Genomic DNA, 21,789 nt, shown 5'->3' with positions numbered 1-21,789 from the left:
AGGATTGTATATGATAAAGAAAATAAATTGTAATTTGAAGAAAGAAAGAATAATAAAGAAGACAGGGGGTGAAACAGTAAATCTTAACTGCTCTTTGTTTGGAGAAAGAAGAAATTTTACTTCAACAGTAAAAAGTTAAAACATAGAACAAAATCTTTTAGTGTGGTCATGTATAATAATGCTCTTGTTTCCAAAGGCTGTTATTACCCTATCTGCAAACCATGTCCACCTACTTTCTCGATCAAAGCTTCTCAACTTTCTAATCAATTGCATGCAAAAAACAAAAAATGTGAACATGCATACATATTTACTATAGAATATGTTATTATGTCTTAATATATAAGTCTACTTGTCCTTATACTTCAAGTCTATGTCTATTATTTGATATTCCATAGATCGCTGTTCAAAGTCATACCTCATTTATGAAGGAGTATCTATCATTTAATTCTATTTGAAACGGTGTTCTTAAGATTTCACCTAGCTAGCTAAATTTATCCAGAGAATTGTGAACTATCCACCCAAAAGTATCCAACCATTACTCTAAATCTTTATTTCAACCGAAACGACTTCAACAAATACTAAATATGCCGATCAATCTTAATGGTTATGATTAAGATCTAAAACAGTAAGACGATCGATTTATCATCGCAGCTAAATTCCTTTTTTCGTTCTCTGTCTCAATTAACCAGCAGATTTAAACCTTTGCTTCCAAATCTCCAAAACATCTTTTTACTCACCAAAAAAAAAAATCTCCAAAACATCTTTTCTCTTTCCTTTATAAACTCTTAATTAGGTAAACTCGAACTTTCCACGAAGTTGAGCTGAAACGGGATATATGTGTAAAGGCGAATAATCTGTTGAAAAGAATACACTGTGGTTATAGAAATTTACGCGTTTTGTAAATCACATTATATTTTTAGAATTACACTCCGCTTCCCAAAACAGATATGTTTACCAATAATTTTCCTAAATCATCCCGGAATCATTACATTGCATGTATCCTTATATATTTTTGAATATCCATCTCTTGATACTATCTCCTCAAAAAAAGCTCCCCCAACACTACCGAGCGAATATAATTCATCTTTCATGTCTAACCACATTTATATATACATATTCGTATTTACATACAGCTTCAAAGAGTTATTAATTCACTAAAATTGATTTTAGAGTATTAATTGCTTAGTTTAGACTTCAGATCAAATAAACGTAGTCTCGTCTACCAAATCAGCTCTAAACTTTTAACACTGATCAAATGAGCACAGATATGTATAAGTGTATATATGTATGGGGAGTAAGATATTGTCGAGATGCAAAAAAATGATTTGACAAGACAAGACAGTTTGTATGCTTTTGCGTGTGAAGTGATGTGTGATGTGGACTTGTGTTGACTTGACCTCTCATTCTCTTCCTTTCTCTCCTTCTCCTTTTTTTATTTTCATGATTTTGTCTTCTTTTTTTCCGCTACCCAATTAATTTATAATCGGCTTATTTGCATTGCCAGCAACTTATCTGACCATTAGTACTCTACAACATTCATCCTTTGATGCTCTCCATCCCTTACATCAGATGCTGTTAACTAAATGTTGAACTAATCGATAGTATATATATGTTCTTTTAGAACCCTCGTGGTACGCATGAAAATTTGGTTTTGGATAGTTTGCTTGTAAAATCATAGATTTTTTCAGAAGAGAATGCAACATGCAACATCTCCAACCAAAATATTTTCTTCCACCTGTTTTTTTTTTTTTTTTTTGGTTCTTTCCACTGAACAAACAGTTGACAATTCGGCCAAGCAGCATCACATTTTGTTTAGACTGTTTTATATCGTTATATAACGTAAACATAATACCAAACATGTTTTCTAGAAGAAGCTCATGTGAGTCGGGTAACAATGAAAAGTCATTGGGTCACGAATATATAAGCCCAGTGTTCAATAGCCCATATATTCGTGAAAGCAACCTCAAATGTTTTATGTCGTGAAAGCAACCTCAAATGTTTCATAACCAAATCTTGTTTCATGATTCTGAAGAATATAGAAAGCGAATCCACAACACAAATTGACATATCTGTAAACAACTAGAAGGCTTGATTCTGAAACTTATGTTTAGTCCAGAGACAATATATAACATTTGCATTTTTATTAATTCAAACCTCACGTCTATGTTTAGAAGAAATTCATAACTCATAAGTGTGTGTGACTTACAAGCTCATCCACACGACTCGAAAAAGCAGATTCCATTACCAACCTTTATACTCTTTTCTCCATCGTTTTGACGTTTGAAAACTGACATTGAATTTAATTCCAAACAATTTCTTAGTTGCTCATATCATAATCTTCATTCCCCACGAACACTAAATAACTTACTTTTAACTATTACTCTTCAACGATCTTCAAACAAAGAAATGTCGTCATTACATCCAAATCATCACTAATTTGGGAGAAAATAATAATAAGCCTACTATCGAATTTACATCTTTTGAAAAAAAGGAATAAGAAGATTCCCTCATCTGGGAGCGAAAGAGACGGTGATATCCGTTGGCCGTTTCATATTCGCCGACCATTTTTCCGATTCTAAATACAGTTGTGATATTTTTCCGGCGACTCTTCCCATCTCCGGCCTATTCACTGGATCATCCTGAACACAATCCAACGCTAGCCTCGTTAACTTCTCCACCACCGTCACAGGAAACGAATCCTCCAATCTCCGATCCATCCACCTCCTCAGTCTTCCATCTCTATCACCATCTCCATCTTCGATCGCCGCTCTCGCCGTTTCAATCACCGACGTCCGCTCGAAATCTCCTGTGGCTTTATCATACCTGTACTTCAACGGCTCCTCGCCTGAGAGAAGCTCCAACATCATAACTCCGAAAGCGTAAACATCCGATTTCTGAGTAGCGATTCCCAAATTTTGAAATTCCGGCGACATGTAACCTCTAACTCCTTCGAATCTGATCGCTCTGCTATCAGATCGCCTTGAATTTCTCGATTCGTCTCTCTCCAGTGACATTTCATCTGTTTCGCCGCAAAGCTGCGCAGTTCCGAAGTGACAGATCTTAGCGTTGAAATCTGGCTCCGTCACGATCACCGCCGAGCTCTTGATGTGATTGTGAACTAGGTTTTCGATCTTTAATCCGGTTTTGTTGTGGATGTAATCGAGTCCATGAGCTAGATCTGTTGCAATTTGAATCCGTGAAGTCCAATTCGATAGAACTGTAAATTTAGGGTTCTTAGGGTTTCTCAAGCAATCAGCTAGAGATGCTCCGTTGACGTATTCGTAGACCAAGTAGATGTGATCACCTCCTCCTCCTCCTCCTCCTCCTACTCTTCCACCGCCGGAAACAGAAGCGCCGAGTAGATTAATGATGCTTCCGTGGTGGCTCCGGCAAATATCTGAAAGACGATCTCTAAGCTCATCCGTGTCGATCCTTCGCCTAAACTTTCTCTGAAACACAACGACTTCTTTCCCTCTTAAATTGCAACGCCAGGAGGCTTTAGAGGAAGAGGAAGATAAGCGATTAGCGAGGAAATTGTTGGTAGCGGCACGAATCTCGGAGACGTTGTATATGTGAGGATTTTCCGGTAAGGATTCTCGGAGACTAGCGAGAGATGTTCGACTAGCGACTGAGGAAGAAGCCGCACCGGAGGAGGAAGAGGAGGCACCAGTTTTGTTAGAATTCGATGTCGTCGTGGTTGTTGTTGTGCCGGTGTTGCTCGTTGACGGAGATCGTCTCGTCGACGGATGCCTCCCCTGCGATTGACTTGGTCGCGATCGTGTTCGTTTTGGCTCTGAAGCATTGACTCCCATTTTGGTTTTGCACATAAAGACAAATTCTTGTTCGAATTTGTGGAGGTGACCTAGAAGATCAGACATCAGACGGCGAAGAGAGGCTGAGACGGAGACTTGCGCATTATAGCGGGCACGGAATACTAGCGTATTATAGATAACGCGGAGAGTGGCGCATTATAGCGGAGGATGATGGGAAGTCTACTCTTCTTTTGTTTTCTCTCTATACATGTAACTTTTGTGTTTGACAGATACATATTTATATAGAGGTCTTTTAAGCTTTCTCGTAATCAAAAATATTTATTTGCATTTAAAAACTAAATTACAAAATATGTCTCATATTCCAGGTCGAATCTATGAGAAAAGACGGCGACTTCCATTTGAATATTTATAATTTAGACAAAAAAACTCTGATTTTAAAATACACACAATTTTAATATAGTACTATAGTCAGAAAAGTTGGCATTAGGAAGATTAGTTGTTGTACAAATTTGTCTATACAATTTTGGATTGATTTCTTTTGTTGCCGAAAAAGAAAAGTAGAGCATATACAAAATTTATGTTTTGGTAAGCAAACCAAGTATGAACAATTGTAACAGGGCTAATAAGTTGCTAGGAGAACAAATGGAATTACAAGACAAATATTCTTTTAACCGATCCGATAAACGGATGAGAAAGCAGCCACGAGACCATAATGTGAACACCAAAATCTAAACTACAAAATGTGTTATAAATAAATGACGTGAAGGATGACACCGCTTTATGACGGTTTTACCTTTTTCTATCTCTTTACTTATCATTTGATACATGTTGACAAAAAAAGAAATTGATGGTAACATCATTTATGGCTGATATTAAAATAAAATATCTAGCATATATGTTAGAAGAATTAAAAAAGTTAATTAGGCGATTTTTTTTACTGCTTATTAGAAGGATAAGTTAACCATTTGTTGATTCACATCGACACTGTGTTTCAACCTTGGCGTTCGACACTTTTAATTGAACCATTCGTTCATAGTTGCTCATTAGCGCATGCTACTTTTTTATACATGAGCAGAAAAAGTATTACTAGGTATAATTCTATAACTTATCTATTCACGTCATTAGGTGTTATTGTTATGTGATTCTCTAATTGATTCTTCATTTCTTTGACTATTCCTTCTTCATTAAAAATTACAACTACAAGCAGTGTGACACCATAGAGAATGTTCCTCGTAGTATATATATCGTACACTAATAATTTTAGAAATATACAACTATGATTTGTATAAGATAAAGATAATTACAAAATAATATTATCAGTATTCAGTATGGAGACGACGGAACCGAATGTGTGATTATGATGTATAAGAATATGAAGACAAAGTCTCACGATCCATAATCCAAGTTATAATTTAAAATGAAACCCATAATTTATAAACATGCATGAAAATGAAACCCATAATTCGTGTTACCTTCGTTTCGATTAAAAAAAAAAATAGAAAGTGGAAGTGAATTTAATAAAAAATAAAATAAATAAAAGTGTGATTTTGGCATTTTGCAAAGCATAATTTGCTTCTGTGTGGACATGATACGATCTGGTTAATTCTGACATTATTTCAAACCTAGTTCAGTGTTTTGTTTTTGATGAGCTAGATTCGACATGCAGGTTTTTAGCCGACCACAACGTTTATACAAATCCGAGATAAAGAAAACAATCTCAACCCGCCTAACAACAATAGACACAAACATACACTTGATCAATTAATATAATATCGCGGTAAAATATAAGGAATGCCATATGATCATCCAACGAATACAGTCGCATGAAAGTCAACCCCAAATACTTGTGTTTCATGACAAAGACTTTTTTTTCCCTAACCTACGCCATGTTATCTAATGCTGATAAATGGGTTTATCTTCAAGACAACCTCGGACGTTGGTATTTGGGGATCTAACTGGCACGCACAAATCAAATTAGTTTAATAAAAGCCAACAGAGAAATAATTTATAGATGCAAATACATTTCAAGCATTTGAATCATTTTCACGTTTGTTAGATATTTTTTTAAAAAAAAGTTAGAGTTTAGTAAAACAAAATAAAAAATAAAGGGAATAATTAGTCGATAGAGTATTGTTATGAGTTTTTGGTAGCAAACAAGCAAAACAAGATATATTGATGGAGATTGTTTTGGTGGTGGTGCTATACCACCTAAGAGCATTTTCATTGGACATTACAAGAAGAGTGTCTTTAACAATATTAAAACATTAATCAAATGTGCAGGTTCTTTAAATTGGAGAGACATCTTCTAAAAAATGTCTTTTATCAAGATATTTAAGACATTGTGTCTTTATTTTATAGACACCTAAAGATTAAAATAATATTTTCTTTTTTATATAAATGTAGGAAGACCTTCTCTTTATATGTACAATGAAGCTGCTCTAAAGAAAAAGGTCAACGAAGTGATGGAGACTCGTCATATTGATAAATCTTGAAACACTAATGAAAAAATTAGGTATGTTCAACTAGTAGATTAAATACTTGTCGTAGCATGCGAGTACTACAATGCTTCACTTTTTAAGCTTAGCTCAAAATCCATTTACACCCTTGATTGTTTTAACTACAATGTTTTCTAGCTTAATAAAAAATAGTTTCAGTTAATTTTTAAGATCTTTTTGTAAATAGTAAATACCAAACACAAAAAAAACAAAATAAAATCTATGTGTACACAGATGTATCCTCCCAATTGGCTTTAATTGTTTTAGAATCAACAAAAAAGTCTTTATATTACTTCATATGCTTAATTTTATGGGTGAATTGCAAAAGTAACCAAATTTCATAAACTATTTAAGAATCTAACACCATAAAATCCAAAACTAAGTAACTAACATGTAGATAGGATGAAATGTCCACAAACTCCTTATTTGCAAGGCAATAGGCGCGTGATGCGGTGGTGAACGTACAAGAGAAAGAATCTCTCTTTTCTTTATTTATTATTTTTGTATAATATTATTTGCATACCCCATTATATTTTCTTACTAAAAATCTCTTTAAAATAAACTGATTCAGACTCCTAACTATATTAAAAAAAACATTAGATTTTTTTCTGATTATGTCGGGGTTTAAATTTTTAAAAATGAACTAATATTTACAAAATAGAAAAGTAGTTGTAAGTAAAACGACTTTGTGTTCTAAAAACTGAAATAGTATAGACAAGAAACCAGAGATGCAATATCAAATAGTATTACAATTTCAAATACTGTGGTTTTGCCAATGAAAACACCCTATCATGACAATGAGAAGTATCAATCAAAACAAACAATTTAGTTTAAACGCATATAGTATAACATAAATGAAGATGCGCAAGGAAGAGAGCATTACATTATCAAATAGTATACTATTTGTATAAAGTCGTTACTATTTGTGATGACTGATGAGTTAGTATACATCGCCGGCTAAAATTTTCAGACTATAGAAGAGGCGATATTTCTCCACAAATGATTCAAAGTCAACAACTTTTCCAATTTATATATTTCTATAAGATTTTTAGTTGTTTTTAATTAGGAAAACTAAACCCTAAAATAGTATATAAGAAACCCAAACAACAAATTTTATAAATTCTATGATAAAACTTTAGTTCTAATTTTTGGAATTAATGAAATTATCAATCATGGTGAGATTCCAAAGATATGTTTGTAGATTATGAAATAACATGAGCAATGAAATGGAAAATTAATGAAATGGATGAGTAGTGGACCACAAATTAATCTCACCAGAAAAAGAGATATTAAACCTAACAATTGTACTAAATCTAAATCATCTCTCACAATTAGCCGCTGTCCACGTCGTCGCTACTATTCGATCTCTTCTTCCTATGATATGACTGTGATATAAAACAAACGTACAGTACCGGTGAGATCTGTGACACCTAAAGACTGATTTCTTCTAAATCGATGTAGATAAGACTCTTCGATATATAAACAAGCTGATAATTTCCTCTTGGAGAAAAGAGTAATTGAACGAATAGTTATTGGGCTTCCGCCGGCGATCATCTGTGACGGAGAAACAGAACGAATGACGGAAGGTAGGATGGAGTGGGAGGCTGCAAGAGCTGCATCGAGAATAACTATTTCTTCTTCATTGATGATCTCGATTGGGATCTCAGGGAAGACGACATGGTGACTTTGAGGGCTTGAAATAGAAACAGTCCCGGATTGAGCGGGCTTAGTGGATGTGGTGGTGCTAAGCAACGCGGAGGTTGACTCGGAGGGTGACTCGGCCATGTTTTATTCGGAGCCAACGTGTGGTCTTCTTCTTTTTTCATGTCTATGCAAAAAATTCAAACCAGAGTAATTACAAAAATAAAATTGTAATTAAAAAAAGGACAAAGAAGTGAGAGGCGAGAGAGATGAACTGTTCAGACAAGAGACGTACAATGAAAAAAGATAAAATGGTATTAATATAGAAAATATATAGAATATGATATCAAATCTTTTTTTAGGTTAGTTTCTTAATTATTAAATTTTTGTTGGTTATAACACCAAATTTCTCAATTTTTATTCATAAATATTTCAATATGACCGTTGCATCAATTTCTTTTTTTCCGAGGGTTTATACAGCTGTAGAAAAGTAAGAAAAAAGGAAATTTTGACTTGGCAAAAAAAAAAGGAAATACTTCTTCGCAAATAAATGGAAATTTCTTACAAGTTTATTAATATAACCCGACTGCTGACTAATTTTTCTATAATGATTCTTATTCATCTGATCAAAATTGTGAAACTCTCTTACTCTGTTCTCTAAAGATCGTATTTTTGTTTACTCTGTTCTCTAAAGATCGTATTGATCTTCTTTTTACTCTGCAAAAAACGACGATGAAATTTTGCAATCCTTTCTTGAGACTCATTCTCAGGCGTAAACCGATCTCCATGATTTCTCCAACAATGTTTCTCCTATCGTCACCTACCACTTCGTCTTCCATCGGCCACAGTAATGGGATGCTGCGATCACGATCAGAAGATAATCTTAACAAACTTGGCGAGTGTATGGATAATATGGACGAAGACGTCTCTAAACTCTTCATCGAGTTTCAACAAACTGATCTCCGTGAAGATCCCGACTTGTTCCGTCTTCTCAACCATTACTTCACCACTAGCAAAGGTGTTTCCCAGCTCTGCGAGTCTCTTAGAACTTGCTTAGAGAGATCCGAGAACAACGAGTGTCTCTTACTTGATGAAGCACTAGTTGATTTTGAGTTGGAAAAATTAGGTTATGGTGGGTCACTCGAAGAAGCTAGTTTCAGAAAAACCTACCGAGATCTGAGGAACTTCAACGCCTTTTACAACAACAATTCCGGTGAAGAAGACGACTTGGATTATTGCGAGTTTCTCAGAAAGTTTCAGACTTGTCATGAAGAGTTGGCGAAGATGGTCGTTAAACTGGAGAAGACGATGAAAGATATCGACAAAAAGCTGAGACGTGTTCGAGGACGAAGAGCGATTGTCACGGCAGCTTTACTAGCTCCGGTAATTGCTGTAATCTTCTTGAGTAAACTCGTTGCCGGATTAGTTCCTATAGAGGGATTGAGTACCTTCGTAGCTTCAAGATGGAGAAAATCAACGGAATCTTTGAAAAGGGAGAAGACGGCCATGAGTTCAATGGAAAGAGGAATTATCGTGGCTCTCAAGCAAGTGGAGAAAATTAGTAAACTCGTGAGTCGATTGGAGTCTGTGGAGAGGTCAATTAGTTTGACGGCGGAGTTTGCTGTTAAGAAAAGGTCTTCGGTGGTTGTAGCTATGAGAGAGGTGGAAGAGGAACGGAAGAGGTTGAAGTCAACTCTCGTTGACCTAGACAGAGAGACTGGACTTTGCAATGGTTTTGCTCAGTTTGGTCGTACGGTGGCTCTGGAGAAGATTACTGAGTTTCTTTCTCGTGGCGACAAGAGCTCCAAATAGTTGTTTTTACCATCTCCAATGGTAAGGATCCCTTAGAATTTTTAATTGTAAATTTTGACAAATACAAAGTATGTTGTTACTTGTAGTTTTGTATGATCTTAGGAAAACTTTGCCTCAAATATGTGTTTGAGATTTACAGAGAAGCAGAAAACAGGAGGTCTAATATGTGTTTGCCTCAACTTGGAACTCTTCCTTAGGATGTCCTATTCACTAAGCATTTATCATACTTTTCATGTTTCCATCAAGATTCATATGAATACAAACATCTCAAACTCTAGGGGTCTTCTATCAAAATTGGAATTTTTCTTTTGGATTGTAAACGTAACGTATAACAGGAAGGGGAAACTACAGCTTGTGTGTTGAGCCAAACGATGAGTTGAATGTTGTTGTTTCCAAGAAAGTCTTACCTTGAGTTATGCGGAGGAAGGAGGAAGCTATGGTGGTGGTTGTGGGCGGTTCATGAGATTGTGTTGGTGCTAAGATATGTAATCAGATGGGTGGATAACATAGAGACCGGGCTGATTCAAATTGACGAAGGGCTGATGATGAAGGAGGGCGTGTAGCTGAGAGTGAGAATCCTGATGATGCTGCATTTGAAAACAGTGGCGGTGCTGTAGCTGCTACGGCGGTCCCAACACTGGACTGATCATGCCCTTGCCATGTCCTGGCTGGGAAACTTTGATGAGAACGTAACATAAGCCATTAAGCCCTTTCTCTGGTGTTCTTTCCTGGAGACAAGAATTGAACTTTTAGGACAGAAGATTGTTCATTCAAATCTTCAAGAATATCACAACATAGAAGAAGAACTAACAAGCAACAACATACACTCCTTCTCAAAGGATATCAAAGAGTTGAGCTCAAGTACTTAACTGATCATATAAACAGTAACCACTTGATGAACATCTAGCTGAATTTTCTTATCAAACAAATTACTCATAGGTAGGGTAAAGTTCGATAAATTTAAAATTGTCATGTGGTTCAAGAAATTGAAAGGCGTATCACATGCCACTGCAGCCATGTGGTTCTCTATCTGTGAATAGATCAAATGAAGAGCAAGAAATTCATGAATAAATGAAAAACCACGAGGGCTCGAGCTAGCAAATGAGACAGTATCTTTGAGTTCCAGATTGCTATGACATATCGACAAAGAAACATTTGACTAACAGAGTGCATAATGAGAAGAAATAAAAGGCTAGGAAGAAAACAAAGTAACGGATACAATTAGAGTGGAAATATGGATAGCAGAATACACACCTCCAGCACTTTCATCATGTAGTCATTAAGTTTCAATTTTGCTTTAATGAAACTTATTGGATCAAAGAGTTTAATAGAATTTGATTGAATTGAATTGGACACATAATTACAGATTTTCACGCATTGCAAAAGATTTTAAATATTCTTTTCAATTCTAACGATTACATTTTCAGCATTTTATTAGAATTGAATAGAATTAAAAAGTACTAATAATTTTTCTAATTCTCTGTTTCTAATTTCAGTTTTGCTAACAACTGAACCTATTTCTTCTCCACAGTCTCCACTTGTAAATCTCTAATCATACGTTTCAAAATCTACAACATTTCCTCCTTTTTCTTCGTCTTAAAACCACTCTCAATACTGCTAAGTTTAACAGATCGCATAACTTCTCCGCTTTTCTCGCTAAATCCTCTCTGATCATTGTAGATTTCCAAACATCTTCTTTGTATTCTTCTCGGAGTTCACGTCGATAACGAGAGCTATCTCCGCAGCTAAGGGCGTCGATGATGATTATGCACAATGACAAGAGTACTCTATGGTGTAAGGAACCGTTTTCTGAGAACAAGTAACATTAGGCTTGAAAGTTTGGAGAGTACTTGAAGACAAGAATCAGGAACATCAACAATACTAACATTAGGCTTATTAATCGTGCAAAAAGGGAAATTAGCTGCTTATTAGCCTTTACATTAGATCTAGCAGACCCTTTACATTAGCCTTATACGACCATTTGTTTTGTGCATTTTGCACTAATATTTCTATTAAATTCTTGGCAAATGACATTGTCATGAAAATTAGATAATATTGAATAACACTTGAATTGAGTAGAATTAAGAAATTGAGAAACTGAATAACACTAGAATTTAAAAGAATTTATAAAACGCCTAATTGAATAACAATAGAATCTATATTCTAATAAATTCGGTCAAAGTCATTGCTCCAATACCCCCCACTTTAAGAACTTGAATTGTAGTCATTTAGTTTTGTCTGCTCAAATGGTGGGGTTCTTTAAATTTTTTTTAACCAAAGTAAATGGTGTTTGGTGTAAAAACTGAGAATTCATACAAAGATACTCATTCAAGTAAACATAAAACTCTCTTGCTCTTCTCAAAGATCCTCCTTGACCTCGACGACATCAGCTGTGCACCACCACCACTACTTCAAAATCTGCTGAGTTATTTGGGATTGAGTCAGAGTACATACAATAGGCAAACTTTACATAAAGTGAATTCAGTAAACCTATTAAATGCAGTTTCATAAAGCTTTTCTCCGAAGATAAACATATTATATGGAGAAAAATATCAAAAAAATCGCGAACTTTCAAATTTGGGACGAAAAAAGCACGAACTTTCGAAATGTCATTTAAATCGTAAAGCTTGGTTTGACTTTTTGAAAAAATAAACAAGTTTCGTTGACTTGGCCATTTACTTTCTGTTAAACTTAAATGGCCATTTAAAGATCGTAGTAGTTGGCACATTTAAGACATGCCGTTAAATCTTATTAAGATTGATTATTCACCAAATAAGAATAAGAATAAAAGTTTCTAACTAAAAAATAATTAAATTGACATATTGCCAATTTTGGTTTCTTTTTTTAATAAATCTCTTTGTATATAAAAATATTAATTAGCGGAATGACTAATATTACATAATTATAATTACATAAATTCCATATATATTTCTAAGTTTACATAATTAATATATTTTAATATAGAAAGTAATTATAATTCTAAAAATATTAATTTGCAAGGTTTATAAAAATGCTAATTAATGATATGGCAAACCGCAATTTGTAGTTTAAAATCTTAAAATGCTATGTAAAAATGGTATGTAAAAATGCTAATTAATGACATGGCACAATGTTAATTCGAAGCAAAATGTTAATTCGAAGCAAATAGCTTCGACTTTTCTATATCATAGATTGTGAAGTAAGCAGTGGAGAACACACTCAAAGAAGAAGAAAAAAATGTGAAAAAAAGTAAACTGCCATTGTATACACAGAGAAGAAGTCATGGTTGTGGTTTTCATTTCTTGCGAGACATCGCTGCTACGATACCACCGGCTATGAGACCCACAGCTCCAAAGGCTGTAGCCGTGATCCCTATCCCTATAACACCATCTGAGAATAAACAAATACCATTTAGTAACTCTGTAAGTCAATTAGGATTTGTTACAAACATTATCTATCCCTAGAAACATCCATCAATTCAAGTGTTTAATCCCTAGAACCATCCATCAATTCAAGTGTTTAAGTTTGACGAGTGGCTTACCCTTTGTGATTTTGTCTTCGATGGTCTTCTTTAGGACCAAAGCTTGTCTCCAATCAGCTTGCATCTATGAAAACAAACCATACATCAGAGAGCAAAAGAATAAGCACATATATATATATATAAGCAGCACACAGTAGTATATAGCGGATGACAGGGTCTATAAAGAAAGGATTTGGGAAGTGGATGAAACCTCGATACAGCGGTCCACGAGCTGCCTGCTCCTTGAGTAATTCCCACTTCTGTAATACCCAACAGCAAGAAGATAGAGCTTCTCTCGGTCCTCCAATGGAGGGGCACTGCTTTCCAGAGATGCTGAAAAAAACAACAACAACAAAAACAAATTTATCAATATTCTGTTTAAATGATGCAGAAGAATAGCTTCAGCTTTCTTGTGTCAAAACCAGTGCTAAGTCTTGCAGCCAAACGAATATGTCAGGCCATAGTTTTCACAGAACAAGATAGGAGTACTACTACCTTCAAGCATGGCTATTCCACGTTGAACATCTTCCGTTTGACGGGAATGAACAAGGGCCCATGACAATCGCATCAAGCACTCTTTCTTAAGATCTTCAGTGCCAGAATCTGTGGCCTCTCGAACCTCTCTTTCACATCCCTGCACATCAACACAACAGAGTTTAGCAGATGAAGCTAGACGATTGAAGAAGATACAAAGCTATCAAACAAAAAACCATTGATGCTGTGACATTTGGTAAAGTTCTACACAGCTATCAAATTCGGATCCAACATAAGGGTGCAAAAATCAGTAATCACGCTCATTTGAGGACGAATTTTACAGCAACTCATGAACTTCTAAAGCTCGATTCAATCGAATCCAATAAAAAAATATCCTCGAGAAAGCAAATCCGATTTCAGAAATTTCCAAGCAGAAACACGAAAACAGGTCTAAATTTCTGCAAATGGTTCATGATTCCATTTGCCTACAAGAGATGGTTCATCTTCTTCGGAAACATAGGCGGAAAAAAGCGAAACAAATGAAGGATATAGAGAAAACTTACAGCGATGACATCTCCGTCGCACCATGGGATCTTATCGCTGCCGCTGAAGAAAGTACCGACGGAGTCAAAGAATTGTCCGATCTTAGCATCCATTGAAGGCGATTTTGAGCTTTGATTGATGAGGTTTTCGTTTCTGGTCTCTTTCTTAATTCTTAAGGAGAGTTTCTTAAGGAGAGAAGTTGGACTTGTTGCCCAAGCTCAGGGAAACAGACGATATTTATCCCTTGAATTTATCAACAAGACCCCTGTATTGTTAAGACTTACCCACATTGATCACCATATCTTCTGTTTTGTTATTAACAACCCTTTGGAATAAAAAACTTCTGTGACATGTGATGGTGTATTACTGATTTTTTCCAATAAATTTACAAGATTCATAACAACTAGATAAGAAAAGGAAAAAAACTGATTTAATCTTTCACGATTAGATGTTTAACGTGGAGTTTTAACTCAATCAAGCAGTTATTACTATTGATGGTTTGTAAAAGTAATTTCTATTTTTTAAGTTATTAAAAATATCTGAAGCAACAAATTTCATATTTTAGATCATAGTACTTTTTTGTTGTCGATTTTAATTTAGGTGATGTATTTTGTTTAATTGAATAACAGTTTAACGTTAAAATACATATATATTCATGTCCATAGAAAATACAAGACTTATAAAAGCATCAAAATAATCGGAGAGATTTGCTGAAAGTTTGCCACTTCTTCAAACTCTTTGGATCAATATCACACGCCTCTTCTTTTCTTCCCCTGCCCATTTTTTTGCTACAATATCTAATTGGTTTCATCAGATTTTTTAGTATCTTATTCAGTCCTAGTCGTCGTCGGGCTTGGCTAGCCGGAGCTGCTGTATGTATCGGGGAATCATCGACGACTGCACTGTACATCAAAGAGAAGCCTGACTCAGATAAACTTCGACCAAGCAAGGCATTGTTGAGGTGAGCCTCGAAAGATAACCGCTCAAACCGATCCATCAATGAGCTTTGATTGTCCTCGAACCTCTGAAGAAATGTTGGAGTCTCCATGGCCTGTTTTTGTGTATTGATAGCGTGTAGTGACTGCTCTTTGTACGGAAAACATAAATGGTAATGTTTTCAAGAACAAGCAAAGGATCTTTTTTTTTTCCTTAACTTTTTTTCTTGTGTTCAAAGCAACGGATCTTCTAGGATTAAAAACAAAACCTTAGAAACATACAAGTTATTTTTTCCTGAAAATAAGTACACAAGATGGTTTTTAATTGGTTTCTTCACCACACACATCGGAAGGCAACATGCGATTCCGTGAGTTCGCCTCTGTAATTCACCTTCACAACTTGCCCTTTCTCTAATCCGTAGTACCGGACGATAGCATCTTTCTTTGAAATCCGAGGAAGCTGTTAAATAAATTTTGGGATGAACGGTTCAAAAAGTGAGACTATTACTTTTATTTAGCTGCAAGAAATGGATAATGGACCTGTTTTTCCTCAATGCTGAACTTCTTGAGAAGTGTTGTCTTCTCTTCATCATTCAACACCTGATGTTGTGGCTTCAGTGAATGTTTGGTTATGTTGACTAGCAGATCCGTTATCTTAACAAGACAGCAAAAAGGAAACTAGATGTTACAGATTTGAAGTACTAACCAAGAAAAATTAGATTAGGAAAATATATAGGTGTACCAACCTGGAATATCTCGACCTTGAAAGAAAAAAGTTCAATGGCTTTCAAGGCTTGATTGGTTACATGGTTTTGCAGAACCAATATCAGCCCAGTTATGGTTTCTTGGCTAAGTATATCCGCTACTACACTGCGGATTGCGTTGACTTTAACCATACTAGTACCAAAAAAGACAATTTTTACCTGAACAAGCAAAATCACAACACTTCTTGAAGCAGACCCTTTAAACCAATAACACAATGTTACTATATCCAGAGAATCACTATGAGATATCTGTCGTTATGCCATAAGACTAGAGCTGATGCAAGAAACATCATGAGTTGAAAATAGAAGACATTTATAAGTAACAAAAATCTTGTAGCAATCAATATATGAAATCGACTAGTTGAAAGCAGGTGACAAGCATGTCTATAAGCATACAAAAAGAGGTAACATGAACCAAACAACCAACAAGAAAAGGGGTAAGATTTTCAACAAATATCCAACTTAACCGTTCTTTTGCAGTTCAATCTCATTCTAGAATTAAACATGGAAACTTGTAGCTATCATCAGAACTCGCACATTTGACATTGACCATACTCTAAAGATTGAAGAGATCACTCAATGAATTGTCCGAATGTTCAATAGCCATAGGAAGAGATCTAAGAATCACTTTGCTAGTTGTTACCAGAAACATTTCACATTACAAAAATTCAGAGGACAAACAAATGAGGTATGCTACTTGATAAGGACAATAAAGTAGTAAACTTTAGTCATCTGAATCCACAAAAGTAGCAATTCAAACTTCAATTAGAAGATAAGAAATTTAAAAGAGTCACAAATTTCATATTCCATCATCTTCTTCACTGCCAAACAGTAAACCCCACAACATGCAAAGACAAAAAAACAGCTAGAAATCGAAAAATCACAACGAATACGAAAATACTTCGATATACCTTTTTGGTAGAATCGGAGCGATGCAGAGCGGAGATGCGAAGACGATCAACATCGGGACGTTCACCGTAAACAGTTCGAAAATCGTGAAGGGAGAGATTGATATCTTCGTCGGAGACTTCGTAGCCTCTGTCTCGGAGCATCTGCAAGCCATTTCGCCGCGCAAGATAGTATCTATGACTCTCTTCACTCGATAGATCCACGTATTTGCTCAGACACAGAACCGAAGCTGTCTCTTTCCCTTTCACTTCCATTTTTGTCTCCCTTATCTGAGCAAAAGTCGTCGAGTCCAGTGATGGGATTTAAAGGGAGACTAAACGTTGTCGTTTTAGGATTTAAGAACAGAAGGAAGAAAGCTAATATAGGTGAGCGAGCAGGTGACATCAATCAATCAAACTACATTTGTGGTAATGTTGCACATATTTTTCATTGATAAAAAATACCTTGCAAACAAAGCAAATCATTCGGCTATTATGCGAATTATCAATCATCATCTACCATTTGATGTACTTCATATAGTAAGAATCATTTAGTTCAAAAGGTCAAGAGCGTAAATGGAACAAAAGAACACAACTCATAAGAGTAAATAATAAAAGGCTTGAGCCAACTTACTTATTTGAATATACATTACTAACCAAATACCATGTTTAGTCAATCAATCTATATCCCCTTTCTCACACACATCTTTTGATCAAACTGATCACTTAGAGACAACACACACGACAACGCACCAATCCATTCTCATTGCATTTAGGACACCGCTTAAACCGTTCATCTTGTTCTTCAAACACTTTGGTGCTACCATCACAGTTAGTACAAGGCACAAACCTTGCATCACCACAGCTCCGGCATGTCCCCAAGCGTTCACAAGCAGGGAAATCTTTCAACATCTCTGCTAATTCACCACCATCATTTAGCTGCATAATCTCCTCCACGCCACCAATGTGAGTTCCTCTGATAAACACCTGAGGCAAACAAACCGGTTTCTCTGCGGCGCCAAGCACGCTTTGAAGCTCTTTCCTGTATTTGGAATCCATAGAGATGTCACGTTCGTCTACGGACACTTGAACTCCTCTCAATATCGCTCTAACGCAACAACAATCCTCGTATGTCTTTCGAATTCCTCTGAGGGTTGTGAAGTAGAGTACAATCTTGTCTTCTGTTCCTGGTAATCTCGGTTTGGCTGGTGATGAAATCAATTGACTAGAGGATACAGATTTTGGTTCTTCGCTTATTAAGATGGATGGATTTGATGATGGGCTACAAGAGAGAGACTTTGTGGGTCTATGAGGGTTTCTAGTATTACTATGATTGCTTAATAGCTTAGAAGACAAAGCTTTCTTGTAGGATGAGACAATGCTGGGATCTAAATCAGAGAGAAATGATTCTTCAGACAAATGCTTCCACAAAGGTTGCTTAGGTTTATAAGTCAAAGGAACCCAATCTCCATCGTCTTCTTCGATTCTCACAATCTCGTAAGATTCATCCAATTTCAACGAAGACCCATTTAAACTCACATTCCGATTCGGGTCGGGTTTAGAGCAAAAATCCGAATTTAGACGCTTACCCGGTTTGGGAATTTCGAATTCGAATTCATCGTCCAAGCCATCCATAAGCTCCCAAGTGTTTATGACTGAATCAGGAGAGACCGGATCTGGTGTGTTCTTCCCGGAGATTGAGATACGAGGCAGCGTTTGTTGGTCGGAAGAGGAGTTTTTGGATCCATCGAGATCAAGGAGGAGAAGAGAACCGTACGATGTAGATGTAAGGGAAACAAGGTGATGAGAGTCGCCTTTTCTCGCCGGAGGATGGTGAACCAACGGCGTCGGAAACGAAAAAGCTCTCTGCACCGCCGGTGAAGATGAATCGGAGCTGAATTTGGTCGGCGGTGGAGAAAACGCAGATGAGGAAGAAGCAGAAGAAACGGAAGAAGCGGTCTTTGAAGCAGAAGAACCCATTACGAAATCGAATTTAAAAACACTGACTTTAATGAATAATAGTTTTTAGTTTCTTTGCTCTTTCTGGTTTCTTCTGAGATTGTTTGGTTATCTCTGGGAATGATAGAGAACAGAGAGAGAAAAGAGAAAGGTGGAGAATAGCTGTCTAGGGCAGTTGAAGGTGGAAGATGGTGAAATTTAATGGCAGAAGAAAGAAACGATGTTGATGTTGATTTTCGGACACAACAACAGTTCTCGATTTGATTTTGATTGTGTAACCAAAGCTTATGTATAGAAGAAGAACCAAATTCCAAGAACTTTCCTTCACTGTCTATAAATTGAGCCAAACGTTTTTAAAATAATGAAGAAAAATAAAATATTAAAGAAAAATGTCATTATCTTCATAACTGCAATCTTTAATTCTTTATGATATTTTTATTAGAACTAAACGAAGATTGGAGGAGAAAAAAGGTTGATCAATCAAACAAATATTGACATGTCAGTTCCAAAAGATTTTATAATTAATTTTGGGGGTTCACAATATACATCTACATCTAAATTTTAGTTGAATTTATTTTTGCAATGCTTTATTTCTAAATTGCTTTTTTAATTTACGTCTTTGAAAATGTTTATTCCAAAATTTATCTTTTGAAATTTGCATTCAAACAAAATGTTTTGATATGACTCTATCTAGATATAAATATTAAGAATATATAAATTAAAAATATTAATTTTTATATCTACATATATTAAAATTTAATTTTAAAGTAAAAACATATAGATAATATTAAAGGTTTGAATGATAAATTTCAAGATAGGACCTAGACAGAGTATTCACGTGAATAATTTAAATCCTTGACTTTACGGAAAGTTTCTATATCTGACCTGTTATTAACTTTTCTTCTACCATAATTTAATATCATCATCTCATTGAACTCTTCCTTATTCATTTTTATTCATAATCAAACATTTTATTCATTTTGATTGATCTACACATACCTTTTTCTATTTCCTAAGATGATGTTTTGCAGTTAGCTGGTACGATTTAGTTGACTAGTCTTTGTAATGAAAGCTGTATATTCTAATCCCCACGAGAGAAAGTATGGTGCTTTGCTGTTACATTTTTTGTTTTTAATGAATTTGCTGTTACATTTTTGCATTATGTTAATGTATTTGAATCACGTATTATTATGTTATACGGTTTAGAAAAAGAACAGCTAATTGGACCACATCTTAATTAAAAATAACACTAATTGGACTACACATAAACAACATGGGAAGAAGTTGAATTGCACAAGGCAAAAACTCCTTGAAGATTCTTTATTATTTTTGGTACTTTGTTCTTTGTCTTTTACTCTTTTCAATAAGGGAAGAGGAAAGATTCGAAATTCAGAACCTAACACTACAAAGACTAAATATGATATAAGGAAGATATGCATAAGACAAAAAGCTAATATAAGAGGAAAGCTCAATAGTTTTAGAGGTGGATCTTGACAGATAAAAATGTTTGGTTCTTCATTGAATATTTGAATGTAATAGATTTCTTTGACGCCAATGAGCTAAATATATACAAAGTAAATTCAAAGGGAAAAATCATTTTCTCTTGTGTGATCTTCCAAGCAGAAGAGGCTAAAAAAGATTTCTTGAAATTGATAGAAACTCAATTGTTTCAGCAACATTTTTTCACAAGTATGAGGTCACATATGTTCTGGAATTCTACAAACTATATACTATACACATATACTGCTGCTCTGCTCTCTCTCTACCTCTCTCTGTCTGTCAAAATGTTTCATAGTTAAGAACCTTGCCAGCGTACCAACAGAAGATATGATAGAACCTTACTTGTGTACTCTGCGCATTTACTGCTGTAAAAGCCCTTCCTGAATTCAGAAAGGCCTGAATGCAAAACAATGACTAGTAAGCTAAGGAGAAAAACTAAAACAAAAGGTAATCTTCAGGATTATAAAACATGCTTCCAGGAATGTTTTGGTACTGAAGCTAAGAAGGTATTATCACCTATGAACTGTTTTCCAGACAATCACTTAAGCATATGGATCATATCATCAATGCTGATGTACTTATGTAGAGAGGAGATAAATTATCTGAGCATGTGAATGATCCTGAGGATACTTGTATCGACACAAAAACCAGCTACTATGAGAGATAAACTCAAGCAGCTGAGCAAAAGGAAACGAGCATTATATGCATCCCAGAGTTGCTGATCAGAACAAATACAACCAAATTGGAGTTGAGAAATCTCGATTTTTGTTCATGGGCCATTAACAAGCATCATTAACATAACAACATCCATGCGAATCCATAAGATATGTATAGTTTCATATACGAAGCCGAACTTTAGTTACACATACACACACTGAGTGACTGAGACATATATCAATCACTTCCACCAAAAATTGTTCCCTTTTCGACCAAAATGATCTATCTTTATCCTCTATAAACTCAAACTATTATCAATTTCAGAGTTTGTAGGGAAATTTGAAGCGACTCTAATCTAAAACAACAGAGCAAAACAAAAAAAAACGTAAAATTTGGGGAAGAGAAGAACATATACGCACAGAAGGAGAGCTAAGGATCTCGAATTCAATCATCCGACGTGGAAAGGACCAATATCTCCGTTTCTCAGAGAACCAGCGATCTCATCAGCGATAGCCACGCAAGTGAAAACCCAACCACTCAGAGAAAACCAAACCATTCTCATCAGATACATCGCCATGCCCAGCGGCATCGCCATCTCAAAGCTTTTCTGCTTCTTTCTCTCTCTTTCGTCAGATCAAATGATTGGCCGGCGAAGCCATTAGAGTGGCCAAAAGCTTGGGGAAAAAAAAATCAAAGATGATTCGGTAGGTTCAAGGATCTTCCAACCATTTAGATTCGGCCACGTCTTCGTCGTATTTATTCACCAGCCGACGGAGACTCATAATTAAATTCGAGGGCCCACATGAAGATAAAATAATTAGGATCCGACCCGGTTTTGTATCCGGAACCC

At 35.5% G+C, this 21,789-nt stretch overlaps 8 protein-coding genes and 3 long non-coding RNA genes across 13 annotated transcripts; 4 read left to right on the top strand and 7 right to left on the bottom strand.

Moving 5' to 3' along the window:
* Positions 1-2,309: 2,309 nt before the first annotated feature.
* Positions 2,310-4,156, bottom strand: AT3G57120 (Protein kinase superfamily protein). Its single transcript, NM_115571.4, has one exon. The coding sequence runs from the start codon at positions 3,876-3,878 to the stop codon at positions 2,508-2,510; it is 1,371 nt and encodes a 456-aa protein (NP_191271.2). The 5' UTR covers positions 3,879-4,156; the 3' UTR covers positions 2,310-2,507.
* Positions 4,157-7,444: 3,288 nt separating this feature from the next.
* On the bottom strand, positions 7,445-8,201 carry AT3G57110 (exonuclease V). The gene has a single exon (NM_115570.2). It carries the CDS (start codon positions 8,051-8,053, stop codon positions 7,643-7,645), a length of 411 nt encoding a protein of 136 aa, NP_191270.1. The 5' UTR covers positions 8,054-8,201; the 3' UTR covers positions 7,445-7,642.
* Positions 8,202-8,494: 293 nt separating this feature from the next.
* Positions 8,495-9,964, top strand: AT3G57100 (transmembrane protein, putative (DUF677)). Its single transcript, NM_115569.2, has one exon. The coding sequence runs from the start codon at positions 8,642-8,644 to the stop codon at positions 9,719-9,721; it is 1,080 nt and encodes a 359-aa protein (NP_191269.1). The 5' UTR covers positions 8,495-8,641; the 3' UTR covers positions 9,722-9,964.
* Positions 9,965-9,993: 29 nt separating this feature from the next.
* AT3G08855 lies at positions 9,994-10,415 on the top strand. The gene has a single exon (NR_141490.1). It is a non-coding gene; the product is annotated as an other RNA (long non-coding RNA).
* Positions 10,176-10,982, bottom strand: AT3G08845. Its single transcript, NR_141489.1, has 2 exons — positions 10,546-10,982; positions 10,176-10,446 (listed from the first exon to the last, which is right to left on the bottom strand). It is a non-coding gene; the product is annotated as an other RNA (long non-coding RNA).
* Positions 10,983-11,887: 905 nt separating this feature from the next.
* On the bottom strand, positions 11,888-14,581 carry BIGYIN (Tetratricopeptide repeat (TPR)-like superfamily protein). 2 transcript variants are annotated; one of them, NM_001339841.1, is made up of 6 exons: positions 14,258-14,581; positions 13,716-13,854; positions 13,432-13,553; positions 13,242-13,305; positions 12,969-13,090; positions 11,888-12,139 (listed from the first exon to the last, which is right to left on the bottom strand). In NM_001339841.1, exons 1-5 carry the CDS (start codon positions 14,348-14,350, stop codon positions 12,996-12,998), a joined length of 513 nt encoding a protein of 170 aa, NP_001327069.1. In that variant the 5' UTR covers positions 14,351-14,581; the 3' UTR covers positions 11,888-12,139; positions 12,969-12,995. The 2 variants fall into 2 exon arrangements, with proteins under 2 accessions (NP_001327069.1, NP_567044.1); NM_115568.4 differs by lacking the exon at positions 11,888-12,139 and having other exon boundaries at positions 12,721-13,090.
* A 320-nt stretch (positions 14,582-14,901) lies between these two features.
* Positions 14,902-17,252, bottom strand: NRPE5 (Eukaryotic rpb5 RNA polymerase subunit family protein). The gene is made up of 4 exons (NM_115567.3): positions 16,848-17,252; positions 15,919-16,095; positions 15,713-15,826; positions 14,902-15,632 (listed from the first exon to the last, which is right to left on the bottom strand). Exons 1-4 carry the CDS (start codon positions 17,097-17,099, stop codon positions 15,507-15,509), a joined length of 669 nt encoding a protein of 222 aa, NP_191267.1. The 5' UTR covers positions 17,100-17,252; the 3' UTR covers positions 14,902-15,506.
* Positions 17,141-17,278, top strand: AT3G57072 (uncharacterized protein; the record flags this gene model as incomplete). The annotated part of the gene is made up of 1 exon (NM_001125379.1): positions 17,141-17,278. One exon carries the CDS (start codon positions 17,141-17,143, stop codon positions 17,276-17,278), a length of 138 nt encoding a protein of 45 aa, NP_001118851.1.
* Positions 17,279-17,294: 16 nt separating this feature from the next.
* AT3G57070 (Glutaredoxin family protein) lies at positions 17,295-19,118 on the bottom strand. The gene has a single exon (NM_115566.4). The coding sequence runs from the start codon at positions 18,801-18,803 to the stop codon at positions 17,550-17,552; it is 1,254 nt and encodes a 417-aa protein (NP_567043.2). The 5' UTR covers positions 18,804-19,118; the 3' UTR covers positions 17,295-17,549.
* A 1,289-nt stretch (positions 19,119-20,407) lies between these two features.
* Positions 20,408-21,654, bottom strand: AT3G57062 (uncharacterized protein). 2 transcript variants are annotated; one of them, NM_001203186.1, is made up of 2 exons: positions 21,359-21,639; positions 20,408-20,678 (listed from the first exon to the last, which is right to left on the bottom strand). In NM_001203186.1, the coding sequence occupies exon 1, from the start codon at positions 21,532-21,534 to the stop codon at positions 21,388-21,390; it is 147 nt and encodes a 48-aa protein (NP_001190115.1). In that variant the 5' UTR covers positions 21,535-21,639; the 3' UTR covers positions 20,408-20,678; positions 21,359-21,387. The 2 variants fall into 2 exon arrangements, with proteins under 2 accessions (NP_001190115.1, NP_001118850.1); NM_001125378.2 differs by having other exon boundaries at positions 20,655-21,654.
* Positions 20,477-20,761, top strand: AT3G08835. Its single transcript, NR_141488.1, has one exon. It is a non-coding gene; the product is annotated as an other RNA (long non-coding RNA).
* Positions 21,655-21,789: the final 135 nt, after the last annotated feature.

The sequence above is a fragment of the Arabidopsis thaliana genome, chromosome 3, assembly GCF_000001735.4.
Source record: "Arabidopsis thaliana chromosome 3, partial sequence".
Taxonomy (NCBI): Eukaryota; Viridiplantae; Streptophyta; class Magnoliopsida; order Brassicales; family Brassicaceae; genus Arabidopsis; species Arabidopsis thaliana.
The sequence above is the reverse complement of the archived record's forward strand: the minus strand, read 5'-3'. Positions and strand labels throughout refer to the sequence as shown.